The sequence below is a fragment of the Plectropomus leopardus genome, chromosome 6, assembly GCF_026936395.1.
Source record: "Plectropomus leopardus strain MGB_pleo_1.0 chromosome 6, ASM2693639v1, whole genome shotgun sequence".
In the NCBI taxonomy this organism is placed as follows: domain Eukaryota; kingdom Metazoa; phylum Chordata; class Actinopteri; order Perciformes; family Serranidae; genus Plectropomus; species Plectropomus leopardus.
In genome coordinates, this window is record NC_142181.1 from 37,463,022 (window position 1) to 37,481,585 (window position 18,564).

Genomic DNA, 18,564 nt, shown 5'->3' on the forward strand with positions numbered 1-18,564 from the left:
TTATGACATGCTGCTGTGCTGAAGTTCCACTGAGCTCCGTGGTGATGATGAGTGAGAATAAAAAGGCTGTAAAACACAAACATACCAAGTGAGTTACAACAGCTGAGGTGGAATTACTGATTAAAACGTGGGACCGCGCGCGTGTCTGTGTGTATGTGCGCGTGCGTGCGGGGTTAATCTGATCCCAGAGCAGCCGGGCTGATAAACAGTGTATAATGAGACTCAGTCAGTCAGTCAGCCTGCAGCGTGTCTGACATCTGAGCTGCTCTCACATCAGATCACCGGCGGATTAATACGCTCATATTTTATACAGAATCCACTGGATGTGTGTTTGACCGGAGACACGTGAGTCTATTTTTCTTCTTTCCTATCTTTTTCCGAATCAAACGAATAAACGGATAATGCCATAGATGTTGATATTGGATAAAAGCGCGTTCAGATCGCAGATGATTCTCAGGTCAGCATATAAAACGAGTTCACCGCTGTCAGAATTTTGACTACTTGTTAATGTATGACCTGCACTCTGCCCGGCTCACAGACATCTATATGAACTGAAAGACATGTCTTCATGTTAACACCTGCTGACTGTCAACATGGTAATCATGACCTTTGGAGAGTTTTGGCTTGAACTAATATCAAATATCATCACTCAGCAGAATCACTTTCCTGTTGACATGAATTCCTAAAGTAATTCAAATACAGATTATTACATTAAACTGAGGCTTACTGGGCTACAAAATGAGGTATTCCAGTCTTCTGAAAATATTTAGTGATGGAATGTAACTAAGTATATTTAGTATCTAAGTATTGTACTTAGCCCTTTGAAACCTGAACAAACTTTTCAGCTTTATTAAAAAAAACATGGGAAGAAGGCAATGAACAATTTAAGGATTTACCCCCTTTTTACCAAATTAGTAAAAAGTAAAAAAAAACAAACAAACAAACAAAAAAAAAAAACCCTGAAAATTAGCCAAACAAGCAAACAAAAATGGGACAGTAAAAAAATCACAACAAAACAAAGAAATTTGATACAGTTTCAACAGGGACCGGACCCAAGAGCATGACACAGATCATTAGGGGCAGATTTAAGACAATATTTATTGTGACACAGTGGGCACAGGCAGGCAAGCAGGCAGGCAGGCAGCGACACGGGTACACGGGAGAGGCCAGTTCATGCTGGTTGACAGAACAATCTGGCGATGAGTGGATGGAAAACCAGAGTCTCTATAGGACAGTCTTGATTGTGGGAATGAATTGCACCTGGCACTGCCTGCAACAGAAAAGCCACGCCCACATACACACACACACACACACAGCGTAGGAAAACATAAGGATGAGAGACGGATCAACAGACAACAGACAGAGGAGAAGGAGGGGCTGCCATGATGTGAATCATGACAGTACCCCCCCCCCCCCAACAACCACCTCCGGAGAGAGGGGTCCAGGATAACCTCCCTCGCTACCTCCCAGTCGGCCAGATATTGGAAGCCCCGCCCCCTGCTGCGAATGTTCAGGATCCGACTGACTGTATAAGTAGGGTGTCCATCATCGAGCCAGGGGTGCAATGGGGCAGAGAGAGCTAGTAGAGACTGGTCTAGCCGAGAGACATGGAAAGTAGGATGTATCCTGAGAGAATGAGGGAGTTTGAGGGGAATAGCAAACGCTCTTCCTGAGGTGTTCCACGTGCTCAGACCGTACAGGCCTTAACATACTCACGGGTATAAAGAGTCATGGTGGGCCCAGGGTAACAGGCAAACCGAGATGTGTGACCTCACTTCAGGACCTGAGGACGGGCAGAGACAGGCATAAACAGATGATCCGGTGGACCACCACCAGGATCTTGGTCATTTTGCAGGGATGTCCTAACCAAGGACTCAATTTCCCATGTCAGAGAGGCACAACGATGGAAGTATGGTGTCTGGGACTATGGGCCTGTCAGTGTCCTGATTTAATTGCCTGGAGGGAGCATTGGGTTTGGTGTTTTTACTACCTGGCCGATAGGTCAGGTTAAATTTAAAGTGGCCAAAGAACAGAGCCCAGCGAGCTTGACGGGAGTTGAGACATTTGGCATTCTGAATGTATGCAAGGTTCTTGTGGTCAGTCCATACCGTAAATGGTGATTCTGCTCCCTCCAGCCAGTGGTGCCACTCCTCCAATGCTAGCAACTTCTTGTGGCCGACATCATAGTTTCTTTCCGCAGGTGAAAGCTTCTTGGAGAAGAAGGCACAGGGATAAAGCTTGTCGTCTCCTGCAGCTCTTTGAAAAAGGACAGCCCCAACACCAATATCAAAGGTGTCCACCTCTACGACGAACTGACAAGGGGGATCAGGCTGCAGCTGGGAGCTGTGGAAAAGTGCCTCTTGAGCTCACAGAATGCCTCACAGAATACCTCAACTGCCGCTGGAGACCAGACAAAAGGAACAGACAGGGAAGTTAGTTTGGTGAGGGGTGCTACTACCTTGCTGTAGTTCCTCAAGAACTATCTGTACATTTTGGCAAACCCCAGGAACCTCTGGAGCTTCTTCCGTGAAGTGGGTTCCGGCCACTCAGTGACTGCTTAGATCTTTGCAGGATCAGTCCTCACCGGCCTGCTCTCCAGAATGTAGCCCAGGAAGGTGACTGAGGAGGCATAGAACTCACACTTTTCACTTTTAACAAACAGTTTGTTCTCACACAACCTCTGAAGAACCTGCCGCACATGTACAATGTGCTCTTCGAGGTTGTGGGAGAAAATCAAAATATCATCAAGATAAACAAACACAGAATGGTTCAAAAGTCTCAATACATCAATCACTAATGTCTGGAAAACAGCTGGGGCGTTGGTGAGTCCAAAGGGCATGACCAGGTACATGAAGTGGCCTAATGGGGTGTTGAAAGCTGTTTTCCACTCATCACCTTCTCTGATGTGGACCAAATGATAGGTGTTCCGTAGGTCCAGTTTAGTAAAAATGGCAGCATCATGGAGAGGCTCAAAGGCAGAGTTAATGAGTGGCAGAGGATATTTGTTCTTGATGGTGATGTCATTTAAGCCACAGAAGTCTATGCACGGTCTCGGGGTCTTATCTTTCTTGTCCACAAAGAAAAACCCCACTCCTAGTGGTGAGGAACAGGGTCAAATGATACCTGAGTTCAGGGATCAGTGATGTAGCTCTCCATGGCTTCACATTCTGGGGCTGAGAGGTTGTAGAGTTTGCTGGTGGGAAGAGAGGCCCAAGGCAACAGGTCAATGGAACAGTCATGTGGTCTGTGAGGAGGTAATGACATGGCTCTGTGCTTGCTGAAGACATCAGCAAGGTCGTGATACTCTGGAGGCACAGAGGAGATATCGGGGGTTCTGGTGGAGTAACACATTTTTTGAGGGAACACAGAGGTTGAGCAGACTTTAGACAGGAGGAATGGCAGAAATTACTCCAGCTAACAATTTTTCCGGTGGCCCAATCAATAACGGGATTGTGGATCTGAAGCCAGGGGAGGCCGAGCACTAGAAGTGCGTGAGTAAAAGGCACGACGTGGAACACTAACTTCTCCTGGTGATTGCCAGCCAACAGGAGGCGTAACAGCTTGGTCTGTTCTGTAATATGAGCTAGTAAGTCACCACTGAGAGCGTTAACCTCAAGCGGGGTGTCAATGAGTTCAGTGGCAATTTGGGCCTGTTTAACAAAGTTGGAGTCAAGCAGATTAGAATCAGAGCCGAAATCAACAAGGGCCTCAAGTTTAAACGTGTTACTATTTAGCATGACACAGGCGTCAATATTAACGCATTTTCGGGGCAAATATTGTACTACAGTGCTACTCACCAGAACCCTGTTTGTGACTGGTTACGACTTCGGTTTAAACGCTGGGGACAGGTATCCAGTTGGTGTCCAGGTTCACCACAATAGAAGTCCTTCCTTAAATCGCCTGTTTCTTTCAGTGGGGGTGAGTCGGTTCCGTCCCAACTGCATGGGTTCCTTGGTCCATGGGGGTGCAGTGGAAGAACTGACACTGGTGGGTTTGGCCTCAGGAAACCGGTAGGAAGACCCAGTAGCGGCAGCAGTACCAGGGAAGTTAGCTTGGGCACCCTGCCCCTCTCCCTATGTCTATCTCTCAACCTGTTATCGCCCTTGATAGCTAAAGCTATTAGCTTCTGCAGGTCTCTCCCCACTAAGTCCTGGCTTCGTTTAATCCCTTCATGAAAATGCTTTGCAGAGCCCTGTCGTACCACCCCAGCTCAGCAGCTAAAGTATGGAATTCAACCGAGTAATTAGAAGCGCCAAGAGAACCCTGCCGGAGTCTAAGCAGACAGTTGCTAGTGTCACTGCTGGAGATGGGGTGGTCAAAAACAGACATCATATCAGTAGAAAATTCAACAAAAGTAACATTAGCAGTGTCTGGGCTTTGCCAAAAAATGGTCCCCCAAGACCTAGCTCTCCCCATTAACAGACCTAACACGCAGGCTATCTTAGATCTGTCGCTAAAGTAGGTCAAGGGTTGCAGTTTGAACACCAGAGAACACTGAAACAAAAATGACTTACAGTCGCCTAAATTACCCTCGTAACATTCCGGTGCTGGGACAAAAGGCTCACAAGATGAAAAGTGCCCACTGGTACTGCTGGGGGGGATTGGAGACCGTTCTTGGTGGAGGAGTCAGGTCCGACAGAGAATCCATTATCCCACGGAGGGTCTGGTCATGTTGGTCAAGCATAATTCTCTGATTAGCTGCAGCGTGTTGGAGATTCTTTACCTGCAGACTTGGATCTGTCGAGTGGGTCCATGTTATTAGCCAGATTTTTCTGTTATGGTTTCAACAGGGACTGGACCCAAGAGCACCACACAGATCACAAGAGGCAGATTTAAGACAATATTTATTGTGATACAGCAATGAAAGAGCAAGGGGGGAGGGGTGATGAGGTATCCTAGGCTCCAACAGTGGCAAGTGTTCAAAGTCTCTTTGATTGGGTGTCAACCCTGTGGAACGGCGAACCTGCATAAGTATGTGGCCGGCTCACAACCAAGAGCGTTTCCAAATGAAGAGGAACTCACGGTAGGAACAGGTGATGGTCAGTCAGGAACACAGGCAGGCAGGCAACGTAGCAGGCATGAGCACAGTACAGGCTGGAGCAACAGGCAGGCAAGCAGGCAGGCAGCGACACAGGTACATGGGAGAAGCCAGGACATGCTGGTTGACGGAACAATCTGGCAATGAGTGGATGGAAAACCAGAGTCTTTATAGGACAGGTCTTGATTGTGGGAATGAGTTGCACCTGGCACTGCCTGCAACAGAAAAGCCACTCACACACACAGAACACAGATAGGGGAGAGAAACATGAGGATAAGACAGACGGGATCAACTGACACACAGAGGAGAAGGAGGGGCTGCCATCATGTGAGACATGACAAAATTATCTGAAAAAAGGCTTAAAATTATATACTATAATAAGTCTTTTGAATAATTTCAAATGTATAATTAAGATCACAGACAAAGACATTTTCCCTATTGTTTTTTCTTTTACAGATTGCAGGACAATTTGTAAAATAGCTTATTGCCTTTCCCCGTTTTCAAAAGAACTCAAACCAATATGTTCAGGGCTCATAGATTAATACTTGTGAAAGGCGTCTGAACTCAGCACAAGAAAAGTGATGTCATTCCAGTTTTCAAAGGCTTAGTACAAATTTACACTGTAATTAATTGGAGTATTTCAATTTTATGCATTTTTTTTTCACTTTGATTCATCCTCACTTTGGAAGACAGTCTTGTAGGCCTACTTTTTACTTGTCCACATGGATCTGACAGCTTTACTAAGTTATTTTGTAGGTTCAGGTTATTCATACAATATATGAGTCAACTAATAAATGATGGTTTATGATTATGGATTAGGCTATCTGGCAATTCAGTATGTGAAACAGGCTGCCAAGTAGCTCACCTGATAGAGTGGGCATCACATGTACAAAGGTTATATGTCCTTCCCGCAGTGGCCGCAGGCAGTGGTGGAGGAAGTACTGAAACTCAGTACTTAAGTAAAAGTACAGATAACCAGCAAAATATATACTCAAGTAAAAGTACAAGTACTACATAACAATCCTACTTAAGTAAAAGTAAGTAAGTACTTACTTTTAAATGTACTTTAAGTATTAAAAGTAAAAGTACTTACACAATGTTTTGTCTCTTAATGTTCAGGCCTATATTTCAATAAAAACATAGTATGGAGCTGTATTACCCTGTTAGATAACAATAAACAACAGAATTATAAAATAGAGTGTGAAATGAATCACAGAGGGTAAGCACAAGTACGCTAACCTTTACAATAAACAAAAGTTGTTGCTTGTAAATATTACTAATGGCATCTGCAGAGGTATAAGAATTACTAGTAGTAACATCTGCATTTTCTAATGTCATTAGGTAAAACCAATAAAGAAGACGGTTATATATTAAAATCATTTATTTTATTATAAATCTATTCAAAGCAAAACAGACTCTGAATAATCTTTCGATAAGTTAGCCTATTTGATCAGATTTTTTGTCCTATAATGCAGCCAACAATTATTCTAATCAACATCTGATCAACACAACAATTCAACTGTGAAATTTTCTTTTAAACCTTTCTTTTCTTTAACTTCTGACATGTCATGAACATGAGAACTCAACAAGTCTTAATGCTGGCAAGGCTCATCTATAAACATGTTTTTTTTTCTCTGCACAACAGTTTTAAAATGGCAGTTTCATTGTCATTTGCATTACCAGAACTTTTTGTTCAGTTTCAACAAGAGTTGGTTTTCAAAGTTTTTTGAGCCTAGTCTGCCTCTTTTTGAAGAAAAAATCTGCCCGGCTGAGCTAAAAAGTCTTTCACATGCTGCGGAGGCAGGCAGCGGAGTGTTGACTTTGAGGGACAAGTTGAGAACATTGGGCACTGACTTGAGGACATTCATGGAGGTCGTTGAACTGGCCAGATAGGTGTCCAGCTGCCTTGTGGTTTCTTGAACGTTTCCCTTCATAAGACCAAAGAAGTCCTCCTCCTCTGACCCTGAATGGCTGCCTGGTGATGGGACTGACTCTAGATCCAAGTGGGCCTTGATGTAGTCCATGCCTATAAAAAACAATTTCCAGACAGAATAAAGGAAATGTGTGAAACCAATAAACATGGACTATATAACCATAGACTATACAGAACGGCCTATCATGATAACTAGGTCATTGTGCTGTTCCTCCTTAGTGACTATTAACACATTTTCTGATCCAGTGTTATATCTTACTATGATCAGGATCTGCCTTTTACAAGGTTTAATACATGAATAATACCCTCCCTGTACAACAGCAATTGAGGAACCATCTCAGTGACTTACCCGATTTCAGCAAGTCTGCATTGCTTGTCCATGAGGTGCGAAACTTTGGAAGCAAAATGGCAGCAGCAACAAGTTCAGGGTCAGAAAGCATGTCTCCAAATCGCCGCTGTATTCCTTCTTGAAGGGCAGTGATCAGTGGCTGGCAGAACCTAGATGAGGTCTTCAGGCGGTCAAGCTTCACATTTAGGAGGGTTATAGTTGGCACTAGCCATCCCATGTGGACATCCTTCTCTGCCTGCAATATGTTCAGTGCCTTGGAGATTGGGCCCATGGTTGCAACATATTCAGTCAAGAAAGCAAGTTCTGCAGGGCTGCACCTGTAAGACATGGATGAAACACCAGAATGTAGAATATCAATAAAAGATCAAAATAGTTGAAAAAATCTAAGTATATTAGAATATTCTCAAGTTGATATTGCAGAAATTATGATTTGGCATTTTTGATATCAGAAAGTAGTCTATATTGAACATTTCAACATGTAGTCTATAAGCATAAATCTGAAAACAACATTAATGTCACCAATCATGTTTTTATAAGAGTATGTGTTTGGCTGTGCAATATACTTATACTTATGAAATGCTACTATCTCAAATTAAGATCTAGTTCTAGAAACATGAAACAGATGGTTGATAAGATGATAATGTTCCAAATTATCTCAATGCAGTTAATAATAGTTACTTTAACAGCAGCCCCTGAAACTAGGGGTAGATGGTAAGTCAACTACAATATTACTCAACCCGTACATGTGTATCTGCTCCCAGCCACACTTACATGGGGATTTTAAGTGCAGTGGTCACTGCTCTGATGGCTCCTTCTCCACTCTCTCTAATTATTCGCAGTATCCGTTCAACAGAAAGAAAGAAAGAATTCCACCGAGTGTCAACTGGTCGAATGAGTTGCAGCTTGCATTCCCTCTCAATGACCTCTGCAGCTGTAGAGGAGCGAGAGGTCCTATTCCAAAGTGATGAGCACTTAGCAAATGCTGCACGACTTATTTTCTTGTAGATGTCGTTGGAGTTGGCATTTTGGGCATCAACTGTTGAGATCAAGTTAAGGAGATGACAAGCACAACGGTGATGCTTTGGAAGCTGATATTCGGCACACTCGTCATCTTCTTCATTCATTAAAGCTTCCACTTCAACAGCCTCTGTCTCCACTTCAGGATCTTCTTCTGGAGCTTCTTCTTCCTTCTCACTATCATTCACATCTTCACACCCCCCATCAGCAGCACTTTCTTCATCACACCCATAAACCCTAAAAGCCTTGATGAAATTGGAGGCATTGTCAGTTGTAGTTCTGACAATCTTTTCCCGAATATTGTATTCCATGTGGATGTCATTCAGGGCTTCAGCTAGTACATCATAGGTATGTGATCCTTTCATTCTTCGACATGCCAGAGCAACAGAACATCTCTCCAGGCTTTCTGGCTCGATCCAGTGGGCAGTAACACCTATGAAGCTTTGACGATGGGCCGTCCAACAATCTGTGGTTGTTGAGATGTATTTAATGTTCTGCATAGCATTCTTCACTTTTGCTTTCATTTGCACTGTTTTTTTTTCTATCCTGTCTCTTAAAGTTGTCCGTGACATCACTGTGTAATTTGGGTGAATATGCTGCATTAAAGATATGAATCCAGGTTGCTCCACTACTCCAAAAGGGTGCAAACCCTGAACAACAAAGTTCATTACTGCAACATCTGTGGTCTTCTGAGAAGCCTTTGTGTCTGCCACCACCAGTTTCTGCTGCTTACTAGTTGAAGGACCTTCGCCAACAGACAAGCTTCCCTTCCTTTTAGTAGTCGTTGCCGTCAGGTCCATGTAACGCTGGAGATGTGATCTGTGCCTTCTCTGAAAATAAAACAACAATAATGATAATTAATTAATTAATCTTAATTCTAGGGCTGGGCGATATTATCTAAGATTTATATCATTGTATATATCATTGTATAATTATTTTGTGACTGTAGTACCTGTACTACAGGAATACTCCACTGAAAATATGATTCTACCTCTTTTCACTCTATCAACAATATAGTAGAACATATCCTAACGAAGAGAAAATATATATTTCTTAAAACATACACATAGATTCATTATAAACGCTCTCTGCCACATAATAACTTTTTATTGTTGGAGCTGTGCATCTCATTCCAAGTGCCCCGTTAGTGCCGATGTTATATGCTCCGATACAGACTGTAGATGGCGCTGTGGCTTTTAGTCTGTCTGGAAAACCAATGGCGGAGCGGAGTGGTGCTAAAAGTTGTGGGCTCAGACTCAGAAAAAAAGAAAATGCACAGCATTGTTTTACATTAATTGACTGGACAGTGTTGGTCCGCAAACTCACAGCCCCCCACCAACACTCTTGGAACCGAACCGGACCATATTAAACGTGAACGTTGTAACCGCGACCGCTAAACGGCTAAAGTAAAACAAACGAGCTTGTGCCTGTGACAAATTACTTTCACTAAAGTGTTTGTTTTTACCACCGACAGGTTCAAATTGTTACTATGTGTAAGTGCAAACTTGTCCATTCATTCAAATTTCCCAACAAGACCCTATATTACATTGTAAATGACGTCGAGCTAGCATGTGCTACAAGCTAACCTAGCTTACCACCTTACGTTCCTATGTAGGTTAGCTAAATAATGAAAACACCGTTGTACTCTTTTCTGGCGATTTCTGTAAATTAACGTGTACTCTGCTAGATTAGAGCATTTATAACATGATGTCAGTAAACAAAAATAATATAACCTTGGCTAACATGATAAGCCCGAGAAAATAACTTAGCGTAGCAAGAGCTCTGCTTACCTCAATGTGTTTCTTCAGATTTGACGGGGAATTCTTGAAAGCCAGTAATTCCTTTTTTTGAGGAAGACAGTTGAGACACTGGAATTTAAATGATTCATTCCTGGAGCCCGTAAACATGAACATCTCTTTTAAATATGGCCAAGGATGGCTCGGCTCAGGGGTCTCAGTCTCCGAGTCCATATCGACTGTTGTCCAAATCACACTGCCGCTTCTAAATGCACGCCGCGCTCTGCTGTCATTGGAGGCGGCATAGCAGCACCTGATTGGTTTAAACTTCCGAGGCCGAAACGCAACCAATATTTTTTGTGAAGACAGCATTTTGGTGACTGATCAACCATCAAATGTAACGTGGTGCATTTTGGAAATGTAGTGGAGTAGAAAGTACAGAAAATAGCTGTAAAATGTAGTGGAGTAAAAGTCAAAGTATACTCTATATTTTTTACTTAAGTAAAGTACAGATACGTGAAAAATGTACTTAAGTACTGTAACGAAGTATTTGTACTCCGTTACATTCCACCACTGGCCGCAGGTTTGACTCCAGCCATGTCCAGCCAAAGAGAACCACTGTACCGCCACTGCCACAGTACCGCTCAGTCAAATACAGTTAATAAAAGATACATGATGCAAAGAGCAATCAATCATTGAAACTAGTGTATAAACTAGAATTAAGAAAATACAAGATACAAGCAAATTAACTACAACAGGTTTAATACTTATGTATCGGTAATAAAAATAATCACCAGAGATTGCTCAGAGAAAAGATCCCCATGTTATTTTACCATCACAGTATGGTGCCAGGGATGGCCAAGAATCGTGGGTTTGATTTCCTGTCTGTAGCCTTTTCCTGGAGTCTAATATCCAAATGGTGTTGAAAAGGTTCAATTTGCCCGTAGAAAACATCTCCATGTGGACGGTGGATGTCATTAAAGAACACATGCTATAGTATGCCATCAAAACTATATGATTCAAAGTATGATGTTCATTGTGGTCATCACTACATGCTGATGCTCTTTTGACATACATAAATCGACTTTCACAAACACAACGTGCGTTACATGACTACATTTGTTCTGAAATTTCTTATTTTGTTAAAGATTTTGTTAAACATCCATTTATACATCAATTGTGCCATTATGTGAAAGTGTCAAAAGTTATCATGGAATATACAAAGATTGAAATCACCTGCTTGTTGGCACAAGTGGAAATAGAACTCATAACCTCTGCATTGAGAGATGTCCACCTTACCACTCAAATGGTGAACAAATCAGCTGATGCTTGTTGGTCATAGTTGGTTTTGACAGGATGAGTTATGAAATGAATGAAGTTTTTTTTTACTAGAATTGAATATGATGGATATTAGAGATTTGTCACTGGAGACTGGGAGTTTTAGTCTGGATATTAATAAAGTAGTAAAGGATACGACATCTCAACTTTTCCCTCTACACTGTCTAACTGCTTGTGGTTATGTTGTCGCATGTGCAAATCTGGGGTATTTTTCATTCTTTTTAAGCTTAAAGTACTTATTAGAGTCAAGCATGGGTGATAAAATTTTGAGAAAGTCTCATCATTTTACTGGTTTCGAGTGTATTGTCAAATACTTTGGTGGCATTTGGTTAAAAATGAGATGAAATGATTGTATGATTGTGCATACAGTACAAATTAAAACAACATATTGAATATCACTGATGGCTCACCGTGCACCATGTGAAACAAGTGACAACTAGTATCCAAAGAATATCTACTTTGGTAACATTTGAATGAAGATTTGTGGAGATATAGATTTTATTATGCATATTCTTAAAAATATAGAGAAAACTTCTGAATTGGTCATACATTGCAGTAAGGCAAACTTCTGTCACAGTTCAGTGGATGTTGTGAAAAGATTTCAGTTCTGTAGGACAAACTGGTGATTTATTGGGATTTTTTGAAGTTTGTAATGTGAAATGTCTACAAATGCATATATATTGTAATGAGTAGAAGGTAGATTTATTGGTCATTTTTTTACACAAAGTTTAAAAAATAAAATGCTTTTGTCCTTGGTCTTGCTACATCTTTTGAGTTGAAGGAGGAGTTGATTAGAATCACCAGCTACTATGAAGATTCCATCCTGTTGCTCAGGCATGTTGCTGCTGATGTCATCATTCAGTTTGAACTTATGGCTCTGCCCATCCAGTGCAATAGGTTGAGGTCATTGAGTGTCCCTTGTTTGTACCTGGGTGGAATTTGCAACCAGCCTGCCAATTTTGGTGAGTTTTTGTCTTACACTTGTAGCGGAGAAAATTAAGAGGAAGAAAGGAATAAAAAATAATCTGAACAAAAACAATACGGCTCCAGCAGCACACATCACTGCTTGGACATCTAACAAACAAATATAATAGTTTTTACCTTCATTTTATAAACAGAAGTGTGAATATGAATTTGAGCATTTTGATAAAGATCATTGAGATGTTTTTGTTCGGGCATACTTGCATTCATTCAGAGGAAGGTCAGCAAAGATATAGAAGATCTAAATCCAGGTTACAGAGCAAGTAACTTTTTTAAATGGCTGGTTTGTTGTGTGGGCACTGGGCCACTGGGGTTATTTTTTGGTGTTACTTATGAGTTTAAATAAGACTGATCAGCACTCATTTATGTTTTTCTGTAAGTTTTTCTGTAGGTAACTACCAAATTGTTACCACATTAAGTACATTTCACAATCATTTCATCAGAGCAGCAACAGATGGCAAAATCATGTTGCCCAAAATCTAATGCCTTAAAAAAGGACATTTGGAACGCCCCCTTTCACATCTACCAGTCCAATAGTAAATCTTAATTTCGATTTCATTTAGGATTGTATCACATCCTGTGAAGCAGCTGATCAATGGTCCAGTGTTGGTCACAACTTGTTCTTGTTCTCTGGTGATGGCCTTTAAGGGTAATTTATGGACTGATCACCAGACTAATCACTGTGAATGTTGTTGAATGTGTATCAGTATGGATGCTTCAGTGAACTTCTACGACAACTTAGTATATAATTTGAGGTGCACATGAGATGAATGTAGGGTAGCACAGGCGCTGTGTTGTATACAGTGTCTTTTATGACGAATATGATGTACATCAAACACACACACACACACACACACCTGTGTACAGCATGTGTGTGATAAATATTATGTGCTAAATTTTAGCCATTGGCATCAGCTAAAGGAGATCCCAATAACTAACTAACTAAATAACTAAAGGAAGAAATGACAGAATGACTGTGTGGTGAGAAAGGGGGGCTCCAAAAAGGCTTCAGCCATTGTACAGAAAAAAGTTTTTCCAGGACACTTCTCACTGTGCTCCAAAGAGCATGGCGTGTCACTGCTATATATTCTAGACAGATGCTGTATGTGTATGTGCAGTTCCAGAGGCTCTTTGTGGTCCTCCAGCTGTGAGTATGGAGAGGCAGGCGCTGCAGCGGGCCAGAGAGGCCTTCCTGAGCGGCAGGACTCGCCCTCTAGAGTTCAGACTGCAGCAGCTTCACGCCTTGCAGAGGATGATTACAGAGAAAGAGACTGAGATCTCCACGGCTCTCAAACAGGACATCAACAGGGTGAGTGGAGACGCAACACGCTTCTGCATGTAACATGTCATGTTGTGTAATATGCTGAGTATGCTGGGTTTCCTGCAGAGCCAGTATGACACGCCTCTCTTGGAGCTAGCTGGCATTGAGAATGAGATCAAGTTGGCTATAGATAAGCTGGCAGACTGGGCAGCTCCGAGGTCGGTTGAGAAGAACCTCCTCACCATATCAGATGAGGTCTACATCCAGCCGGAGCCTCTGGGAGTGGTGCTCATCATCGGGGCCTGGAACTACCCCTGGGCTGTCACCCTCTTGCCCCTGGTTGGAGCTATTGCTGCTGGTAGGGAATCTTTCCATGTCCAGCCCCTCATTAACTCTTTATAATTTATTCAAATGTAATCATAAAGACCTCCATAACCAATGTAGAGATATTCTCCTGCAATCTTTTGTGGTGACACTATCAGTCTGAAATGGATTTGGAATGTTCTGTACACGTGTGCATTATTGCTAATGTAGTCCAACCAACCATAATCGTAAAGGTGTAATGGTGTAACAAAAAAATTATATTACAGTTGAAGTTCAGCCTTTTGTTATGTTTTTCTGGCACGGGTCTGCGCACACACACACACACACACACACACACACACAAAAGAGACAAACAGGCTTTAATGTTTTATGACAGAAACAGTCTTAGTACTTCTACAGTTTTCTATTACAGTTTTACATGATTACTTCAATCCTCTTCTCAATAAATGATTTCATATTTCTTCATTTTTTCTTCAGAATATATGGTCATATCTGTACAGATATAGATATATATTAATTAGGATCACTATTCCTCTCTGGGTGATGTATGTTAGGAAAACACTTTGGCTGAAGCTACATTCCCAGTTTTGTATGTTTGAGATAACTTTTAGCCATTGTCACTCTTTTGGGTAAATAATGTCATACATTAACTTTGCACACGTCAAACTTGCGTTTAGCACTACAAGTTTTAATAAAAACTATGGTTTGACCTTCAGTTTGATAGCATCCTCTGCCCTGCCTCTCTTCCCAGCCTCAAACTTGTTGGCTCTCTGTCACTCAGTGATCTCATTCCATTCACAGAAACCCATGCTCTCTCTCCACAGGCAACGCAGCTGTGGTGAAGCCGTCAGAGCTCAGCGAGTACTCATCCCTCCTCCTCCGGGCTCTGCTGCCTCGCTATCTGGACAAGGTCTGAACACCAGCTGCTATTGTTGATGGAATAATGTATCATGTGATGTGTTTGACAACAGCAGGGCCAAGTACCCCCTGTGACGGGACTCCCTCCATTATGACATGCTTCATATTTCCGTTAGTTCCCCCTTGTATTTGCCGATTAATTTAAGATATCCTCAGTGAAACTTTGTTGTTTATTTCCAGGATCTATACCCAGTGGTAACAGGTGGAGTGTCAGAGACTCAGGAGCTGCTGAGGCTCCGGTTTGACCACATCTTCTACACAGGCAGCGGCACAGTGGGTAAAGTGGTGATGGAGGCTGCAGCCCGCCACCTTACCCCAGTGACCCTGGAGCTGGGAGGGAAGAGTCCCTGCTACATCGACAAGAACTGTGACATCAGAATCGCCTGCCGGTAACACACCATCCATCAGAGTAGCCCTTATCACCAGCAGTCACACAGTGAGCCAAATGACATGTTGGCTCTGAGAGCAACATAACATCACTTGTTATTTGGGCAATCATGGTTTATGCACCTCTTACTTGATGAGTGTGGTACCCTGCAGAGGCGTACAGGTGGCAGATTGAATTACAGCTATACAGCTGCTGTGTGTCTGTCTACAGTCATGTATAAGTGTAGTGTTAGCATGAAGACTACTCTCACTGAACAGTCCATCTATCACCAAGTGATAATGATAAAGTGCTCGTATTCATATTGCTGATATTGGGGTCTATACTTTTCAGCACTTAAAGGGCCATGCTGATTTTTTTTGTATTTTAGTCAATTTAACACAAACCTAACTCTACAAAAGTTGGGATGCTGTGTAAAGCATAAATAAAAACAGAATGCAATGATTTGAAAATCTGTTTTGACCTATATTCAATTAAATACAGTACAAAGACAAGACATTTAATGTTCAAACTGATAAACTATTGTTTTTTTGGAAATATACACTCATTCTAAATTTGATGCTTGCAATTCAATAAAAACAAAATTGGATCAAGGGCATATTAACCATCACGTTTACATCACGTTTCATTTAGCAACAGTCATTATGTGTTTGAGAACTGAGAACACTAATGGTGGAAGTTTTAAAGTGAAGTTCTTCCCCCTTCTTGTTATACAACTTCAGTATCTCAACAGTCTGTGTCTCCATTGTCATATCTTGTGCTTTATAGTACTCCACACAGTGGGAGACAGGTTTGGACTGCAGACAGGTCAGTCTAGTAGCTGCACTCTTTTACTACGAAACCACGCTGTTGGAACACATGCAGAATGTGTCTCATTGTCTCACTGGAATAAGCAGGGATGTCCCTGAAAAAGACATCATCTGGATGGCAGCATATGTTGCTCCAAAACCTGTGTGTACCTTCCAGCAGTTGTGGTGCCTTCACAGATGTTGAGAGAAGTTACCCATGATGCCATGGATGCTAACAGCCCCCCATACCAGCATCTGTGATGACAGATGCTGGCTTTGAACTTTGAGCTGGTAACAGTCAGGATGATCCTTTTCCTCTTTAGCCCGATGGACACAACGTCCATGATTTCCAAAAACAATTTGAAACGTGGACTCAGAGAAGTCAGCCGTGGTTCTGGATATTGTTGATATCTGGCTTTCACTTTGCATGGTAGAGTCCTAACTTGCATTTGTAGATGCAGCCATGAACTGTGTTTACTCACAGTTGTTTTTGAAAGTGTTCCCGAGGCCATGTAGTAATATCCTTCAGACAATCATATTGGTTTTTAATGCAGTGCAGCCTTAGGGATTGAAGGCCAAGAGCATTAAACGCTGGTTTTCAGCTTTACCCATTACATGCAGAGGTTTTTTCCAGACTCTCTGAATCTTTGGTGATATTATGGATTGCAGATGGTGAAATCTCTAGTTTTTTTGCAATTGTGTATTGATTGTTTGCCCATGCAGTTTTTTCTTTTTACAAAGTAGTGAACTTGTTGCCATCCCTTCTTGTGAATGACTGAGCCTTCCCTGGATGCCCATTTATACCCATCCATGATTCTTTAATCTGTTGCCAATAAATTTACTGGAGAAATATTCCAAACAGGTGTTTTTTTTTTTTTAATATTCCACAACTTTTCCAGTCTTTTCCAGTCTTTTGTTCCCCGTCCCAACCCTTTTGAAATGTGTTGCAGGCATGAAATTCAGTGTTAATTTACAAAAAAACAAACAAACAAACAACAAAAACAAAGTGTAACAGTTTGAACAATAAATATCTTGTCTTTGTACAATATTTAATTGCATATAGGTCCAAACAGATTTGCAAATCGTTGCACTCTGTTTTTTTATTTATATTATCACAGCATCCCAACTCTTTTGGAATTGGGGTTGTACAAAAGGCATACACTTTACTGTAATGTAATTTTAAGTATACGTTTGATTTAAGATTGATTTCTTACCTTATTGTCAGGCATTTGTTTCTGACATTTGTTGTAAAACTTAAACGCTGGTTTGGAAAAGGGTTGAAAGAGAATGTAGATGTATTCACATCTGTGGTTTAAGAAGATGGAACAAACCACTGGCATAAACCTTTCAGCTTTGGATGGATTCCTTTTGTAGTTTGCTAGCAATTGGTTTATTCTTTTCGTACAGCTACACACAGTGTTGGGAGAGTTACTTTAAAAATGTATTCCACTACAGATTACTTATAATTACTTTGGATTACTTTTGAAATACTTCAGATTTTTTTTGCTGAGTTCATTGGTCTGGGTCTTATATTTTCATGGCAAAAAGAAACAACAGTGTCCTGGCTGCATCTCCTCTGACATTGTGGTGTGGAACCTACACTGCACACACTTTGTAAAAATTAGTTTATGGGAAATGCCTCCCATGAATTTTGTGTCCTAACAAGTCAAGTCAAGTCAAGTCAGTTTTATTTATATAGCCCATTATCACAAAACACGGTTTGCCTCAGAGGGCTTTACAGTGTACGACATCCCTCTGCCCTTAGACCCTCACATCACCCAAGGAAAAACTCCCCAAAAAGAACCCCTGTAACGGGGAAAAAAAAGAGGAAGAAACCTCAGGAAGAGCGGTAGAGGATAGTGAGGGATCCCTCTACCAGGACGGACAGACGAGCAATAGATGTCGTAAATAGCAAGTGAAATACAATCATGGCAAAAAAGGAAAGAGAAAGAGAGGGGGAGAGGGGAGAGAGGAGGGGAGGGAGGGGGCACAGAATAATAGAAACAGATGCATGTCATATTACAATAATGGTAGGTGTGAAATTAGTAATTGCTCTCTATGATGATGTTGATAGAGATGATAACAGTCTCGTGCATATGTGAAAGGGGGTTGTCCAAAGGCAAGATCACAGCATCGGCGCAACCAGGACCAGACCACGATCAGGGCGAGCGCACAGAATCAGTACAGCCACAGCACGAGCACAACCAAAGGCAGGGTCGCGGCATCAGCACAGCTATCACCACGGTCAGGCACAGTCAAGGTTACGGCCAGGATCCAGGGAAACTAGGAAACAAGGGAGCAGGAACGCTCCCGAGAGGCAACAGGATTAGCGTAGTGCAGTTCAACAGACCCAGGCTCTGTAATCGCGAGCCCCAGGTAGTGAGAGTACCACATGGCTATCACAGAGCTAAGCTAAGCTTCCACATGGCAATGCAGTAAACAGACATGCATGATTTCTGATGGCGGCATTGAGAGAAGGAAAGGAGCTCAGCGTAT

At 41.8% G+C, this 18,564-nt stretch overlaps 2 protein-coding genes and 1 long non-coding RNA gene across 6 annotated transcripts in view; 1 reads left to right on the top strand and 2 right to left on the bottom strand.

The window, feature by feature from the left end:
- Positions 1-28: 28 nt before the first annotated feature.
- The window catches only part of LOC121943398 (aldehyde dehydrogenase, dimeric NADP-preferring-like), a 37,444-nt gene continuing 18,908 nt past the window's right edge, over positions 29-18,564 (top strand). For 2 of the 3 annotated variants that reach the window (XM_088079384.1, XM_042486923.2), the window contains exons 1-5: positions 29-345; positions 13,511-13,701; positions 13,780-14,011; positions 14,802-14,887; positions 15,076-15,284. In XM_088079384.1, coding sequence (XP_087935510.1) covers positions 13,546-13,701; positions 13,780-14,011; positions 14,802-14,887; positions 15,076-15,284 — 683 coding nt within the window. In that variant the 5' untranslated portion in view covers positions 29-345; positions 13,511-13,545. The remainder of the gene's footprint in view (positions 346-13,510; positions 13,702-13,779; positions 14,012-14,801; positions 14,888-15,075; positions 15,285-18,564) is intronic. The other variant, XM_088079385.1, reaches the window with a different exon arrangement.
- On the bottom strand, positions 363-5,162 carry LOC121943400 (uncharacterized). Of its 2 annotated transcripts, XR_015776865.1 has the most exons (5): positions 5,023-5,162; positions 2,459-2,619; positions 2,109-2,343; positions 1,717-1,783; positions 363-1,270 (listed from the first exon to the last, which is right to left on the bottom strand). It is a non-coding gene; the product is annotated as an uncharacterized LOC121943400 (long non-coding RNA). The 2 variants fall into 2 exon arrangements; XR_006105848.2 differs by lacking the exons at positions 363-1,270; positions 1,717-1,783 and having other exon boundaries at positions 2,264-2,400; positions 2,490-2,619.
- LOC121945146 (zinc finger BED domain-containing protein 4-like) lies at positions 5,169-10,826 on the bottom strand. Its single transcript, XM_042489175.2, has 4 exons — positions 10,128-10,826; positions 8,092-9,167; positions 7,321-7,637; positions 5,169-7,064 (listed from the first exon to the last, which is right to left on the bottom strand). The coding sequence occupies exons 1-4, from the start codon at positions 10,443-10,445 to the stop codon at positions 6,715-6,717; spliced, it is 2,061 nt and encodes a 686-aa protein (XP_042345109.1). The 5' UTR covers positions 10,446-10,826; the 3' UTR covers positions 5,169-6,714.